Genomic DNA, 15,688 nt, shown 5'->3' on the forward strand with positions numbered 1-15,688 from the left:
GTATTTCAATATTTAGTAACATTTATTAAATGTAAGTCTGCAACGTACCTTCATCTTTTGACCTGCCGGAACCTCTGAGTCTGGAGGTCAAAGGGTCAGAGACGTATTCATCTTTACTGTTATTTTAATTATTTTCCCTGCCTGTTGGTCTGAATTGCTGAACTTGAGGTTTTTAGGAGCAGTTCTATGGGCATTTGTGGGGGAGCTGGGTACAAACACACAGTCATGTGACCATGGTAGCTACTGCCTGGTACTTGATTAGAGAACTTTTCATTGTGAGAATTGTCAAAAACAGGCTTTTTCAAAACTTTGTTACATTTTTTTTCCTTTCAAATTTTTTGGGGGAGGGAAACCTTTTTTAGAAACCAAAAAAAATTAGCTGGGATGAAGGTGGAGGTGAGTAAAAAAACAAATAAAAAATTTAAACCGTGATTTTTTTTTTTTCAACCTTTCAAAGCTTTTTTTCGAAACGTCATTATTATTATTTTTTTCTACCTTTCAAAACTTTTTTTTCCAGAAAATAAATATCTCTAACTCTCTCTGAGTCTCTCTCTCTCTCTCTCTCTCTCTCACTCTTTCTCTCTCCCACCCTCTCACCACTTCTGTCAACTTGTTAATAAACCTGTTCCTGAACATCTTTGTCTAATTTGTGACTTTATAAACCTGTTCTATATATTCTATATAATATTCTCACCTCTGTCCTGCTGCATCCTTTGTTTTATATGTTTATCATTATGTGATATGAGATGACGAAATGCAAATGTCGCCTGTATAAAAGTGGGAACTGGGGTGAGTCATCTAGCACTCAGAATGTGGTAAAAACCCACTGATAAAACTAACACACATACACACATGAGCACACACACACACTCACACACACAAGCATAAAACACACACACACATACTCACACACGCAATGCACACTCTCGCAGTTTCTCACAACACATTCTCTCTCCTCCTCTCATCTGGCCAGTCGAGGTGTTCTCCTTCAGCTCAACTCAGACATGGTAAGAAACCTGTGCTTTATCCTGCTGTAGATGAACCTCTCTCTTCTTTACATGTGTGGTTCAGACGATTGGTGTTGAACAGCAAAGCTTATTGCAGCACAATTTACAGGGTGAAACAGTGTCTTTACTACATTGATAGGAAAGATAGAAGTAGATTCACTGTTTGGTCAAATACTTTTTTTTTCTTTCTCTTCTCCTCCCTCCTCTCCTCCTGTCCTCCCCATCCCTCAACTCCTCTCTTCTCCTCTCCCCTCCACTTTCCTCCCTCCTTCCTCTCCTTCTTTTTCTTTTCTCCTCCTCTCCCCCTCTCCTACTCTTCCCTCCTCTCTCCTCTCTCCTCTCTCCTCTCTCCTCTCCCCTCTCCCTCCCCTCCCATCTCCTCCTCTCCTCTACCCTCTCCTTCTCTCTCCTCTCTCCTCTCTCCTCTCCTCCTCCCCCCCCTCTCCTCCTCTCCTCTCCTCTCCTACTCTTCCCTCCTCTCTCCTCTCTCCTCTCTCCTCTCTCCTCTCTCCTCTCTCCTCTCTCCTCTCTCCTCTCTCCTCTCCCCTCTCCCCTCTCCTCCTCTCCTCCTCCTTTTCCTTCCTCTCTCCTCTCCTCAGGAGTCAAGCTGTCTAGACCATCGACGGTCTGTTTGAAGCATTACTACCTATCTCCATGCTACGCCATCCAGTTTGCCCTTGGTTTCCCCCCGGCAACCTGCTGGTGGTCTTCGGTTACATCTTCTGCCTCCCAAAATGGGAGAGCATCAACGTGTACTTGTTCAACCTGGCCGTGTCTGACCTGATCTTCCTCTGCACCCTGCCCCGCCTCTCCTACCTATACGCCAACGACCAATCAGAGAGCAGCCCTTACCTCTGCATCGTCAACCCGCTACATCCTCCACGTCAACCTGTACTCGTCCATCCTGTTCATGGTGTGGGTGAGCGTCGACCCGCCTCCTCCGCGTACGCTACCCGTCTTGCCAGCACTTCCTGCTGGGGTCGCAGGGTGTCGCTGGGCAATGTCGGGGGCTGAGCTGGGCGCTGGTCAACCTCCAGGTGGCTCCCCTGGTGGTGCTGATGGTCCACGACCAGCAGCAGGGGAACTGGACCAGCTGCCAGGACTTTGGGTCCCCTGCGTTCGGAGCACAGTGTCCTGGCCTACAGCCTGGTGGCTCACGCTGAGCGGGGCTACCTGCTGCCCCTGCTGGGCCTGCTCTTCTCCTCCCTCTGCATCGCCCGCTCGCTCCTTCGCGCCCAGCAGGGGGGCGCTGGCCAGCAGCCAGCCCCACTCGTTACCGCCGGCCCCTGCGCGTGGTCACGGCGGCGGCCGTGGTCTTCCTGTGGTGCTCTACACGCCGTATCACGTGATGAGGAACATCCGGATCGCGTCCACCGAGCTGTGGGAGGAGCCGGGAGCGGTGTACCGGGAAATACGTGGAGTCGGGATACATCCTGACCAGGCACGCTGGCCTTCATGCACAGCCGTCATCAACCCCGCTGTTCTACTTCCTCATGGGGGGACCGCTTTCGAGAGCTGCTCCTGGGCCAAGCTCAGGGGCCTTGGGAGGAGGATGGGACTCGACAGGGTGTACGGGCCGTGAGCTGGAAGACACACACACACACACATACACAAACATGTACACACATGCACACACATACAACCTCGCATACATGCACGCACACACATGTGTGTTATTTCACTGTCACATACAAGAGTGAGAAGGACTTTGATAGTCAATCTTGGCTTGAATTTATTTGACAGTTTTACCTACTGTGGCTTTACTGTAATGCGTTTTCTATGCGTCGTTAAACAACAAGAGGAATGTTCTGAAAGAGCATTATCATCTGAAGGAAGATAGCATGGTGTCACACTCACACATCAGGACAGGAAGTGTTGAGGAGAGCTGACAGGAAGTAGACAGCTAATAGAGAGACAACATGACTTCCTTATTCTAAGTATGTTATTAGATCTATTCATCTTAATGTGTTTTACCCCACATTTGGAATCACAAGATTTTACTTCTCTTTCTCTCCTTTTCTCTTTCTTTCTTTCTTTCTTTCTTTCTGTCTCTCTCTCTCTCTCTCTCTCTCGTCTCTCTCTCTCTCTCTCTCTCTCCTCTCTCTCTCTCTCTCTCTCTCTCCCCCTCTCTCTGTTTTGTCTCTGTTTCTCTCTGTCTGGATCTCTTACTGAGGTGATTTCATGAGTAGTGGTGAGTATGTGTGTTTCCAGCTCCAGCAGTGAGGCTTGTGTCCTGGCGATCGTTAGGGCTGAGCTGACTCCAGTCTGAAACGGACCTCCTGCTGTCGGTCACTGCACTTGTTGTGTTTCATGAAACGATGATTGCATGAGTTGCATTGATAAGAAACAGGTGATTTCTTTGGACACAATGTGTTGTGTTTGTGTGTTTTTACGTGTGTGTGTGTGGTGTGTGTGTGAGAGAGAGAGAGAGAGAGAGACGAGAGAGGAGAGAGAGAGAGAGAGAGAGAGAGAGAGAGAGAGAGAGAGAGAGAGAGAGAGAGAGTGAGAGAGAGAGAAGAGAGAGAGAGAGAGAGAGACGAAAAAGCTAAGTAACAAGCCTGTTGTTCTCAGAGGAGAGTGGTGTGTAGTGGAGAGGTTAATGTTTCATCAGCCTATCTGCCTGTTAATTTGCAGTTCATCTGCTTTGCATGAGGAGGTTCCTGTGTGTCTATGTACCAGGGGTCAACGTTGACAGAGATAACCGCATTTGAAATATACAACTTGAGTTGTATAATGATTGGGATGGGATGATTTGCATGGGATGCTGCGTTGAAGATAACTCAATACGGGACAAACCACGTCCCGTATTGATTCAAAACGGGACATGTCATTTTATTCTCAAATACGGGACGATTCCGTATTTGAAGGGACGGATGGTTCCTAAGTGTTGCACCTGTTGATTAGCAGCTAATTTACCTGCTGTAACAGAGAAAGTAACTCTCAGAAACACCAATTGTACCACAGTCCTCAAAAACAGACTCCACCCTTGAGATGATTCAATGTTGCACTTTAGAGACGTCATGTTGTTGAATGTTGTTGTTGACTCACTGTTGTTGAGATGTTATTGTTGCACTGTGAGATGTTACTGTACACTGTGCCTTGTAGCTGAGATGTTACTGTACACTGTGTCTGGCAGCTGAGATGTTACTTTACACTGTGCCTGGTAGCTGAGATGTTACTGTACACTGTGTCTGGTAGGCTGAGATGTTACTTTACACTGTGTCTGGTAGCTGAGATGTTACTTTACACTGTGTCTGGTAGCTGAGATGTTACTTTACACTGTGTCTGGTAGCTGAGATGTTACTTTACACTGTGTTCTGGTAAGCTGAGATGTTACTGTACACTGGTGTCTGGTAGCTGAGATGTTACTTTACACTGTGTCTGGTAGCTGAGATGTTACTGTACACTGTGTCTGGTAGCTGAGATGTTACTTTACACTGTGTCTGGTAGCTGAGATGTTACTTTACACTGTCTGGTAAATACAGCCTGTTCCTTGACTCTGACCGACTGAAACAGTTAGAACTGTTACTAACTACTAACTGTCACTTCTGATCCTTGATCTTCTGCTGTACTCTCTACTCGTACTGTTTGTATGTCTGAGGATAAAAGCATCTGCTAAATGAATAAAATGTAATGTAGCGTAAAGATCTGGTTATTAATCTCTAACAGTGTTGAAGTGAGGTGAAGAATTCCTCCTCTCTGCTGATGTTCCCTGCCCCTTCTGTGTTCGTTGGCGTGTGTGGGGGGAAATTCTGCTAAATGGTTAGACTTGTTGCTTTTCATAGCAAAGAGCATATTATGTTGTGTGTCTGTGGGTGTGTATATCTGTATGCGACTATCTATGTGTATCTGTGTGTGTGTGTGTGTGTGTGTATGTGGATACTGGTACCTTGATCTGTTGATCTGCACCTTCCCTCACTCTTCTCCACAGACACACACACACACACACACACACAGACACAGACTTTAAAGCCCCCTCCTTCCTCCTTTCTTACCCTCTGACCCCCGACGGTGGATTGTGGAACGGATGCAGCCCACAAGTCTTCAAGGAAGAGTTCTGAGGAGGCAAGGAGGGGTCGTGGACATGTTCTGAGGAGGCCAGGAGGGTGTGGGACATGTTCTGAGGAGGCAAGGAGGGTGTGGACATGTTCTGAGGAGGCCAGGAGGGTGTGGAGATGTTCTGAGGAGGCCAGGAGGGTGTGGAGATGTTCTGAGGAGGCCAGGGAGGGTGTGGAGATGTTCTGAGGAGGCCAGGAGGGTGTGGAGATGTTTTGAGGAGGCCCAGGAGAGTGGGGAGATGTTTTGAGGAGGCCAGGAGGGTGTGGGAGATGTTCTGAGGAAGCCAGGAGGTGTGGAGATGTTTTGATGACCCTGGAACACCACAACCCTGCTGGTCACCATTCATCTCCAGTCAAGATTCTCTCTCTCTCTCTCTCTCTCTCTCTCTCTCTCTCTCTCTCTCTCTCTCTCTCTCTCTCTCTCTCTGTCTCTCTCTGTGTCTCTCTCTCTGTCTCGCTGTCTCTGTGTGTGTCTCTCTCTGTGTGTCTCTCTCTCTCTCTCTGTGTCTCTGTCTCTTTTCTCTCTGTCTCTGTCTCTCTCTCTCTCTGTTTCGCTGTCTCTGTGTGTCTCTCTGTCACTCTCTCTCTGTGTCTCTCTCTCTCTCTGTCTCTGTGTGTGTCTCTCTCTCTGTCTCTGTATCTGTCTCTCTCTCTCTCTGTGTCTCTCTCTCTCTGTGTGTCCTCTGTCTCTGTGTGTCTCTCTCTCTCTCTCTGTGTCTCTCTCTCTCTGTGTGTCTCTGTCTCTGTGTGTGTCTCTCTCTCTCTCTGTGTCTCTCGGTGTGGTTCTACTCTGTTGCCTCAGCCCCTCTAGAGTCTTTAACAGCTTTGCCTAATTGACCATTCAGGAAAACGATGTGACAGATCGACCCTTCAAGACAGCGACACAACCAATTAACCGTCCAATTAAAACCAGGACCAATCCTTATTAACCAGCTGCATCACCTGTCTCCAGGCAGAATTCCAAAAAATGTTTTTTTTCAAACTTTTTCAACTTCAGGGTCATGATGAAAAAAGTTACAAAAAAAGTTCGACAATCTTTTCAATTTTTTTTAAAACTTCTTTCGAACCTTTTTGTCAAAGATATTTGTTCAACCTTTTTTTAAGTGAGAGGAGGAGGGGGTTCGGAATGCTGCACAAGATAGATAGATATATACTTTATTAATCCCGTGGGGAAATTCAGGCATTTCTCACAGCTCTCATATTTACAATAGTTTAGCAGTCCCTCGTAGTGCCACAAGGGCATGCCTAGTGTATACAACTCTTTCGGAACTTGTAGTCATCATCAATGTAGTCATCATACCGACATAGAGCTGCTAAAACAGACTGCCACTCGCTGCGCCATGGCAACCAATTCAGTTATCAAATCAAATCAAAAAATGCCGGTAGTGTCCGCTGCTCCGGCTGGTTTAAAAAAAACATGTGGGACCATGAAAAAAAGCCATTCACCTGTAGGTAGATCAGCACACTATCCCAATACAAACAAACTCATCCCAGTAGAAAAAAAATTAAGTCAAGAAAAAGTCAAACAGTTTTCTACTGAAAACGGTAGAAAAACGAAGAGCCGAGACAGCTGCCACTCACAGTGGTGCCACGTGAGAGGACACAAACAGACACTAACACACACTAACACACACTAACACACACTAACAGACACTAACAGACACTAACACACACTAACACACACTAACACACACTAACAGACTAACGGGAGTCAGTTGGCTGAGCGGTGAGGGAGTCGGGCTAGTAATCCGAAGGTTGCCAGTTCGATTCCCGGTCATGCCAACTGACATTGTGTCCTTGGGCAAGGCACTTCACCCTACTTGCCTCGGGGGAATGTCCCTGTACTTACTGTAAGTCGCTCTGGATAAGAGCATCTGCTAAATGACTAAATGTAAATGTAAACAGACACTAACACACACTAACATACAGACACTAACACACACTAACATACAGACACTAACATACACTAACATACAGACACTAACAAACACTAACATACAGAGACAAAGCTGTCCAGGTGTGTGTGTGTGTGTGTGTAGCCACATCAGTTGTAGTTGTATGTCATGTCAGCAACAAGGAGAAAAGGCTCCTTAGCCTGCTTCCTCACTCTGAACACCGACACTCTGAACTCCTACACTCTGAACTCCAACACTCTGAACTCAAACACTCTGGACTCAAACACTCTGGACTCAAACACTCTGAACTCAAACACTCTGGACACCGACACTCTGGACTCAAACACTCTGGACTCAAACAGGCTGTGAAAACACCACAGACTTATTTCAGTTTTGGTTTGACCTTTGGCAGAATAAGCTGCTCTTTGATAAACTGATTCCACACATGAAAGATGTTCGTTTTGAGACGTGCTAACTCAGAACGCCTGCCTCACTCTGGGTTTCAGAGGAGAAACAGAGCTTCACGTGGACATAAAGAAATCCAACACAGACATCAAGTTTAAATTTAGGTTATATTACATTACTTAAGCATTTTTGTTATGTTTTGCTTGTCATACTGTGTGTGTGTGCTTGTGTAAGGGTGCTTATGTACTTAGGTATAGAGACAATGTAAAACTGTGTAGTCACGCATAAATGGCGCTGTGTAATATTCAGTATGTGTCTAGGTCCTGGACTGTACCGTCTCTGCTGCTTGTTAAAGCATCTTTCTTCTCTGTCACAGTACGTCTCTTGAGGAACAGAGAACAGAGAGCTTTGTATAGAGGAACAGGCTTTTATTTACATGTAAAAGAGACTTAACACACACTAAAAACACACAACACCCAGACATGAAGGAGAAAGGGGGGAAAGGAGAGGAGAGGGGGAGGAAGGAGGATAGATACAGTAAGGAGAGGGGGAGGAAGGAGGATAGATACAGTAAGGAGAGGGGGAGGAAGGAGGATAGATACAGTAAGGAGAGGGGGAGGAAGGAGGATAGATACAGTAAGGAGAGGGGAAGGTAGGAAAGGGTGAGTCAAGAGTGTTATCATCACCTTTCCTGTCATCACCACTGCCTTCTCTGACAAAACAGCTGGCTTCTTACAGCTTCTGTTTGTCTACAGGTGTGTGTGTGTGGATGTGCGTGTGTGTGTGTGTTTGTCCACAGCAGAGTGGAGGGGATTTGGTCTTTCAGAAGCAACATCTCTCCCTCACCCCATCTCTCGCCCTCCCTCATCCCTCATCTCACCTCTCCCTCATCTCTCCTCCATCACCCAATCTCTCCTCCTCCCTCTCCCCATCTCTCCCTCATCCCCCCCTCTCCCTCATCTCTCCTACCTCACCCCATCTCTCCTCCTTCCTCATCCCATCTCTCCCTCTCCCTCTCCTCCTACCTCACCCCATCTCTCCTCCTTCCTCATCCCATATCTCCCTCTCCCCCATATCTCCCTCTATCCCCATATTCATCTCATCCCTCACCCCCATCTCTACCTCTCCCCATCTCTACCTCTCCCCATATCTCAATCACCCCTCTTCTTTTCTATACAGACACACACACACAAACAAACCAAGACAAATCCTGTTTAATGTGCGTGCCAGAGAGAACAACACACAGAGTAGCTGCTTGTCTCAGTTTATTGTTAAAATATTCACAACGAAGCATGTTAGTCCCACATGAACAGTGATGACATCACACTAAATAAAGGTCATATTCACAAGGGTCTGTCAGGGAAGGGGGTGATTAAGATCTACTGAAGCAAAACAGAAAATAAATACAATCTTTAAAGTTTGTCTTTGTGTCTTTGCCCCTAAAACAATTTAAACTTTGAAATGGTTTATGAGCTAGCTGTATGTTCCCTTCAGAAGAGGAGAGGCAGACAGAAGACAGGGAGGAGGAGAGAGAGAGAGAGAGGGGGACTGAGAGAGAGAGAGAGAGAGAGAGAGAGAGACAGAGACAGAAAGAGAGAGAGAGAGGGAGGGACAGAGAGAGAGAGAGAGAGAGAGAGAGAGAGAGAGAGAGAGAGAGAGAGAGAGAGAGAGAGAGAGAGAGAGAGAGAGAGAGAGAGAGAGAGAGAGAGAGAGGGGGGTTTCTGGTCTGATATATAAACAGTCTGAAGCTGTTTCTAATCGACTGAATAAGTTTAAAGCCCCAAGCTCTGACAGGATCAGACCTCAAAAACTCATAACAGCATATTCTGAAGAGGAGAGAAGGAGGAGAGGAGAGGAAGAGAGAGGAGAGGGAGAGAGAGGAGAGGAGAGAGAGAGGGAGGGAGAGAGAGGAGAGGGAGAGAGAGAGAGGAGGAGAGGGAGAGAGAAGGAGGAGGGAGAGAGAAGGAGGAGAGGGAGAGAGAAGGAGGAGAGGGAGAGAGGGAGAGAGAAGGAGGAGAGGGAGAGATAGGGAGGAGAGGGAGGGAGAGAGAGGAGAGAGGGAGAAGGAGGAGAGGGAGGGAGAGAGAGAGAAGGAGGAGAAGGAAGGCGAGACATGAACAGTGGCCTTTGTACTGTACTGGGAGCTTCACACCCAATCACACATCTCATCCCCACACTGTAGGACACACACACACACACACACACACACACACACACAGTCCCTAACTCTACTGGTCCACAATATGCTTTATGCACAACTGACTGACTGTAACCCTGGTGTGAAGATTCCACTACTGGAAGATATCACAACTTCAGATTCCAAGACTTTCCTTAAAGAAAACACAAATGCTTTTGAGCAGACAACTTAATCAAGCGTTACGTTGTGACTAAGACCCAGGCTCACACGATGACAGCGTAATCAGTGAATCTGGATTAAACTCTGTTCGATCTGAGTTACGCCTCAAAACCCCAGCCAGGCTGGGTTCTGGGCGGTGCTTGTGATCTGTTGCAACAATGTGGGAAAGCCTCTTCACAATGTGCCCTTTTAGCATCTTATGTACAAAAACTCATCAAAACAAAACACACAGAAGAAAAACAACGTGACCAAACGGAGGATAAATATCTCCTCCCCTACACAGCAGTGAACGTGCTGCGAGGAGAAACAGGAATGAACATGGAAACAAACCCTTTCATATGTTCTGTTTCATCGACAGCTGAAGATCGCTCGATCTACATTTCTCCTAACCCTCCATCTCTCCACCTCTCCCTAACTCTAACTTTGTTCTCTTTCCTACAAGTTCTCCCTCAGCCAGCGGATGTAGTTGTCCGTCATGCGCCGTGCAATGCTGAAGTCAGTGGGCCACACGCTGAACATGAGAGCTCCATGGAAGCCGTGTGGGTAATGCTGGTGTGTCACCTCCACCCCCACCGCCCGCAGACGCGTCACATACATGACGCCGTCATCACGGAGCACGTCATACTCGCACGTCAGGACGTAGGCCTTAGGCAGCGAGCGCAGAGCCGCGTCGGGGACCAGCAGGGGGGAGGCTCTGGGGTCAGCCAGCCAGCGGGACGCCTCCCCCCCCTCCCCCCCCGCCCCCCCCCCACCCGCGGGGCGGAGTAGTTGTACTTCCTGTGGAAGGGCTCGGGCAGGAAGGAGCTCCAGTTGACGAACTTGAGCAGGGGTGCAGACTGGGGGCTGTTGTGGGTGTTGGTCATCATGGAGCGGAGGAGGGCGGGATCGCTGGAGAAGTACTCGGCCCAGAAGCGGACCATGAGGGTGCGGGGCAGGATGGGCATGTTCTGGTTCTGCTGGTAGGACGGTGTGTTCAGGTCCAGGGCCTGGAGGACAGGATACAGCAGAGCCTGGACCTTCAACTGCACCGACTGGTCTGGATCCTGCTGTAACTGGGGGGGGAAGAGAGAGATGAGACAGTCTGAAGTTTAGCAGAGTTAGTCCAGCACAGCGAGTCATGTGTTAGACCCCCCCGCCCTCCAGATACCTGCTGGGAGACGGCTGCGGCCAGGTTTCCCCCGGCGCTGTCCCCTGACACGGCCACGCGCCCTGGGTGGATGGCGTAGCGAGCTAGCACGTCCCTGCGCAGCACGTACCTCACCACCCGGTACACATCCTCATACGGGACAGGGAAATGGTGGGCAGGGGCCAGGCGGTACCTGGGGGGGAGAGACAGGGAGAGGGAGGGAGATGGGGAGGGAGGGGAGGAGAGGAGAGAGAAAGGAGGGAGGGAACGGGGGGATGGAGGGAGAGGGGTGGGGTGGGGGAAGGAAGGAGGCAGAGAGAGGACGAGAAACGTAACAGTTCTGTAGGTACACTGCGTTTAGTGACTGCTGCCCTAAACACACACACACAAATGTGGATGCAGGTCAGTGGTGGAGTGGTACGTCCACACCTGTTCCAGCTCTGCAGCAGAGCTGCAGGCTGGAGGATGATGGATGAGTACAGGGGGCCCAGGAGGGAGGGGGTCCTGGCTGGACAGGGGGCCCAGGAGGGAGGGGGTCCTTGCTGGACAGGGGGCCCAGGAGGGAGGGGGTCCTGGCTGGACAGGGGGTCCAGGAGGGAGGGGGTCCTGGCTGGACAGGGGGTCCAGGAGGGAGAGCTACCAGGCACTGCTGAGGGTTAAGGCGTGGGATTCACTAGAACGATGACACATATTTGGCAGACTCACACACACACAGGCACGCACACACACACAGGCACGCACAGGCTCGCTCGCACACACACACACACACACACTGAAGTCCATTTCAGAATGATGCATATTGAGCTACTCCACCCACACAGGGATCTGGCATGAGTTGTCCTGATAGAAGTACTTCTGGGGCCAAAACACCCACTTACACACTCATGTTCATTAACCAACGAACATAAACACACACAGAGAGTGGTACAAGAACCAGAGAGCGGTGAGAGACAAGAGACAGAGAGTGAGAAAGAATGAAACAGAAAGAGAGAGGGATAGAGAGAGAGGGATAGAGAGAGAGAGAGAGATAGAGAGAGAGAGAGATTGAGAGAGAGAGGGAGAGACGGAGAGGAGAGACAGTGAGGGAGAGAGAGAGGGAGATGGAGAGAAAGAGGGACAGAGATGGAGAGATGGATAGATAGACATTAACAGAATGTGACAGTTTGGCACAACTTCAAGAGTGCAACTTCAACAGGAAGAGCTTGGCTAGGCGCTAATGAAAACCTGAGAGTGTGTGTGTGGGGTCCGTTTGGATGTGTATGTGTGTGTGTGTGTGTATGTATATATGTGTATATTGCATCATTCTAACTTTTCAAGCTAAGTGAGCTGCTAGCATATTTACAGCTGTCAGCAATCAGAGTCCAAGAACTAGAGAGGTAGTGTGTGTGTGTGTGTGTGTCAGTGTTTACAGTATATGTGTGTGTGTCCAGGCACTAGGAAGTTAACATGTGTGTGTGTACACTATGTGTGTGTGTCCAGTATGTGTGTGTGTCCGGTCACCAGGAGGATAGGGTTACTCTCCATGTGTTCCAGTCTGGCTGCCTCTCTCTTCCCTCCAGGCAAACAGCAACACAGCATACTCTACAAGTTAACTCTACATTATACTGCAGCTCATTTAAATACAGATTTAAATTAAATCTTGTCGTCTTGTCAGACGTTTCTATGTTGCAGTGTAGAGGAGATGATCGGTGTGAAACTCACTCCACAGACAGAACCACAGCGCCCAGCTCTGTCACCATCTCCCTGGCCAGCAGGTCGTAAGGACTCATCCCTGGAAACACAAAGGGTCAGGTGTCAGAGATGGGGAAACTTTCACTAAGGAGGTCACTTGCATAACTGGAAATGACATTGACAACATGATAGGTGAGACTCTTCTGTAGCATGCTGAATACGGAGGTGATGAAGGAAGGAAAGCAAGCAGACAATCTGTACTGTTGGAGTCTGTACTGCAGGGTGGGTGGGTGTTATGGTGTGTGTGTGTGTGTGTGTGTGTGCGCATCTGACTACTCTGAGAAGATGGATGGATGGACAGAAGGATGGATGAAGGGATAAATGAGTGGAGGGGCAGATGAAGGGATGGCAGTGAAGCCAGTCAGACAGAAGCAGGGTACATACGGGAGCTCCCCAGACACCAGCCCCCCCCGTGCAGGTAGATGATGGCCGGCCTCAGGGCCCCGTCCTGGGGCTGCTGGTGGGGCTGCTGGTGGGGCTGCTGGTGGGGCTGGTACACCACCACCTCCACCCCCTCAAAGCGCTCCTCCGTCACACGCACGCGGGCATCAGACACGGGCACCACCCGCTCTGCAAAGGTGATGAAGTACATCACCCCCATGTAGTCCTTCACCCCCAGCAGCTCACTGAAGTCTGCCTGCAGGAGGAGGGAGAGAGAGGGCGAGAGAGGAGGGGAGAGAGAGGGTGAGAGAGGGAGAGAGTGGAGGGGAGAGAGAGAGAGGGAGAGAGGGTGAGAGTGGAGAGGAGAGAGAGTGGAGAAGAGAGAGGGTGAGAGAGAGAGGGTGAGAGAGGGAGAGAGTGGAGGGGAGAGAGGGAGAGAGTGGAGAGGAGAGAGAGGGTGAGAGAGACAGAGGGAGAGAGTGGAGGGGAGAGAGAGAGGGAGAGAGTGGAGAGGAGAGAGAGGGTGAGAGAGAGAGAAGGTGAGAGAGGGAGAGAGTGGAGGGGAGAGAGAGAGGGTGAGAGAGAGGGTGAGAGAGGGAGAGAGTGGAGAGGAATAGAGGGGGGGAAGAGGGGAGAGCAAGGGAGTGAGAGTGTAGGGAGAAAGAAGGATAGAGTTAGGGAGAGAGGGGGGGAGTAGAGAGGGGAGGGGGATGGAGATGAAGGGAGAGAGGGATACAGAGAATGATGAAAGCGTGGGAAAAGGAGAGACACACAGAGAGAGAGAGAGACACACAGGGAGAGAGACACAGAGACACACAGAGAGAGAGAGATTTACAGTATTGCAAGACACATGCTCCTCATTGTCCTGTCACACTGATCATTACAGCGTCACATGCTGAGGTGACAACACTGCTCTCGTCTTCCTGTGTAAACAAGCAGGAAGCAGAAGAGAGGAGCTTCCTGGAAGCGCAGGAAGTGATCTCGCTGGGCTCTACTTGGAAGGACAGGGAAGAGTTACGCTAAGACACCACTTCTGATGTAACATTATTATTGTCAGCAGACCTTCACAGCTCTGGGGTGTGTGTGTGTGTGTGTGTGTGTGTGTGTGTGTGTGTGTGTGTGTGTGTGTGTGTGTGTGTGTGTGTGTGTGTGTGTGTGTGAGAGAGAGAGAGAGGTATGGAAGGAGAAAGAGAGGAACTACATTATACCTGAATTTAGAAAAACAATGGACACTGTAATACACAAGTATTTCATTGACAACAAACTAACATTTCACTGTCTCTCAGTGTCCCTTTCCATCTGCACCTTATTATGGATATAGAGTTGAAACAATTATTTCGTTTTCTCCAACTGTGTGGGAGAAAACAATTATTACAAAGACTGTGGGATGGATTAATACAAATAGAATATACTTTTAGTTGCCTTCTGTAAGGACATCAAGTTGAATCTTTGTGATGATTAAGTAATTTGATCGGTATTAACAAGAGTAGTTTTAACTGGCGCGTCTTCTTCCCATAACAAACCAAGCGTCGATTTCTTTAATAATCTGAGATGAGAGCAGGTGAGCGGGACTACAATAGCCTGCTTGGATTATCGTCTGACATAATCTGGGGTAACCAGTATGCCTGCATATGCACAACAAGCACAATTCTGCCTACGAGAAACATCCTCGATGGTACGGGGATTACTCAAGCAGTCGTAACAAAATAACCAATACTGATCGTTCCCAGGTGGAAAGTCGATTAAAAAAAACAGTGATCATTAAACACAGACGTTTTAGACAACACCACATCCAGACTGCTATGTCTCGAGTTTGGTACGGTTATGCTGAAGATAGTGCGTCTGATGCAGTCTCAGACGCAGGCTCGGTGTGTAACTGCGTTCTTACCAGGTGACTGAGGCTTCTGAACAAACAGTTGGTCAGCATTAGTTTCCAGCGCTCCTCGATGTCTTCCGGGATGGGCTCGTAAATGTAATAGGCGGTAAAAGCTCCAAAGGAGAGGAGTACAAATAAACCTTTCAACCTCATTTTAACCAGTTACCCAGCAGCTGATTGCCGGGAGCAGAAAGAAACTTCGGTGCTGGATCTGTATATTTGTAAGTGAATCCACTCCGGTCAGTGCGTAATCCGGTATTAATTTTGGAGCCCAGCCAGCTAGATATGACTGCACGTGTTAGACTCATCTAATCGCTATTAGCAAGCATGATTGGTTCTTTCCCCGTGACTATCACTGCCCGCCCGCTCACTACCCGGTCGTGCTTGACTCTACCCTTCCCTCCGATCAAAGAAAGGATATTGATTCATGCGCTGGTTCTTAGGACTGTGAACGGACAGTAGAGCGCGCGCCCCGCGCTGCTCACGGGGCAAATCGACTCCGGCGCGCGGCTCTGCAAATTCCTCAGGTGCTTCCCTCTCGAGCGTCCCGCCTCGATGTAACCGATTTGGAAACGGAGCGTGACTTGAGTGTGTGTATGTTTCTTCCACAGTGTGTAGGCTACACTGAACTTTGTTTTCTATATCGGTAGGATCGGGCGCAGGCCCGCCAAAGGCAACGTGCTGTACATTAAGTCTTATCACCGGAGTCCTGTCACCCCTCAAACTCGAAGTGCAACGACGTTGTCAGCGTTGTCTATTCATGGAGACGAGGTGTCAGACGACCTCCGTCAGTACTTAGCAGAGAGCTGCACTAAAAGTGGTTGGTCGGTAACATCTTCACTTTCTATATATA

The 15,688-nt window shown here is 48.9% G+C and overlaps 2 protein-coding genes across 2 annotated transcripts; one reads left to right on the plus strand and one right to left on the minus strand.

Annotated features, from left to right (window-relative positions):
* The first annotated feature begins 746 nt into the window (after positions 1-746).
* LOC136951356 (succinate receptor 1-like) lies at positions 747-2,589 on the plus strand. The gene is given in 12 exon segments (XM_067245709.1): positions 747-789; positions 1,607-1,692; positions 1,695-1,874; positions 1,876-1,938; positions 1,940-2,119; positions 2,121-2,249; positions 2,251-2,280; positions 2,282-2,329; positions 2,332-2,406; positions 2,408-2,503; positions 2,505-2,528; positions 2,530-2,589. Coding segments are annotated over 12 exon segments (1,014 nt in total).
* A 5,934-nt stretch (positions 2,590-8,523) lies between these two features.
* Positions 8,524-15,358, minus strand: aadac (arylacetamide deacetylase). The gene is given in 6 exon segments (XM_067246262.1): positions 8,524-10,462; positions 10,465-10,773; positions 10,869-11,040; positions 12,549-12,618; positions 12,963-13,215; positions 14,848-15,358. Coding segments are annotated over 6 exon segments (1,251 nt in total). The 5' UTR covers positions 14,989-15,358; the 3' UTR covers positions 8,524-10,156.
* Positions 15,359-15,688: the final 330 nt, after the last annotated feature.

The sequence above is a fragment of the Osmerus mordax genome, chromosome 11, assembly GCF_038355195.1.
Source record: "Osmerus mordax isolate fOsmMor3 chromosome 11, fOsmMor3.pri, whole genome shotgun sequence".
NCBI classification, from domain to species: Eukaryota; Metazoa; Chordata; class Actinopteri; order Osmeriformes; family Osmeridae; genus Osmerus; species Osmerus mordax.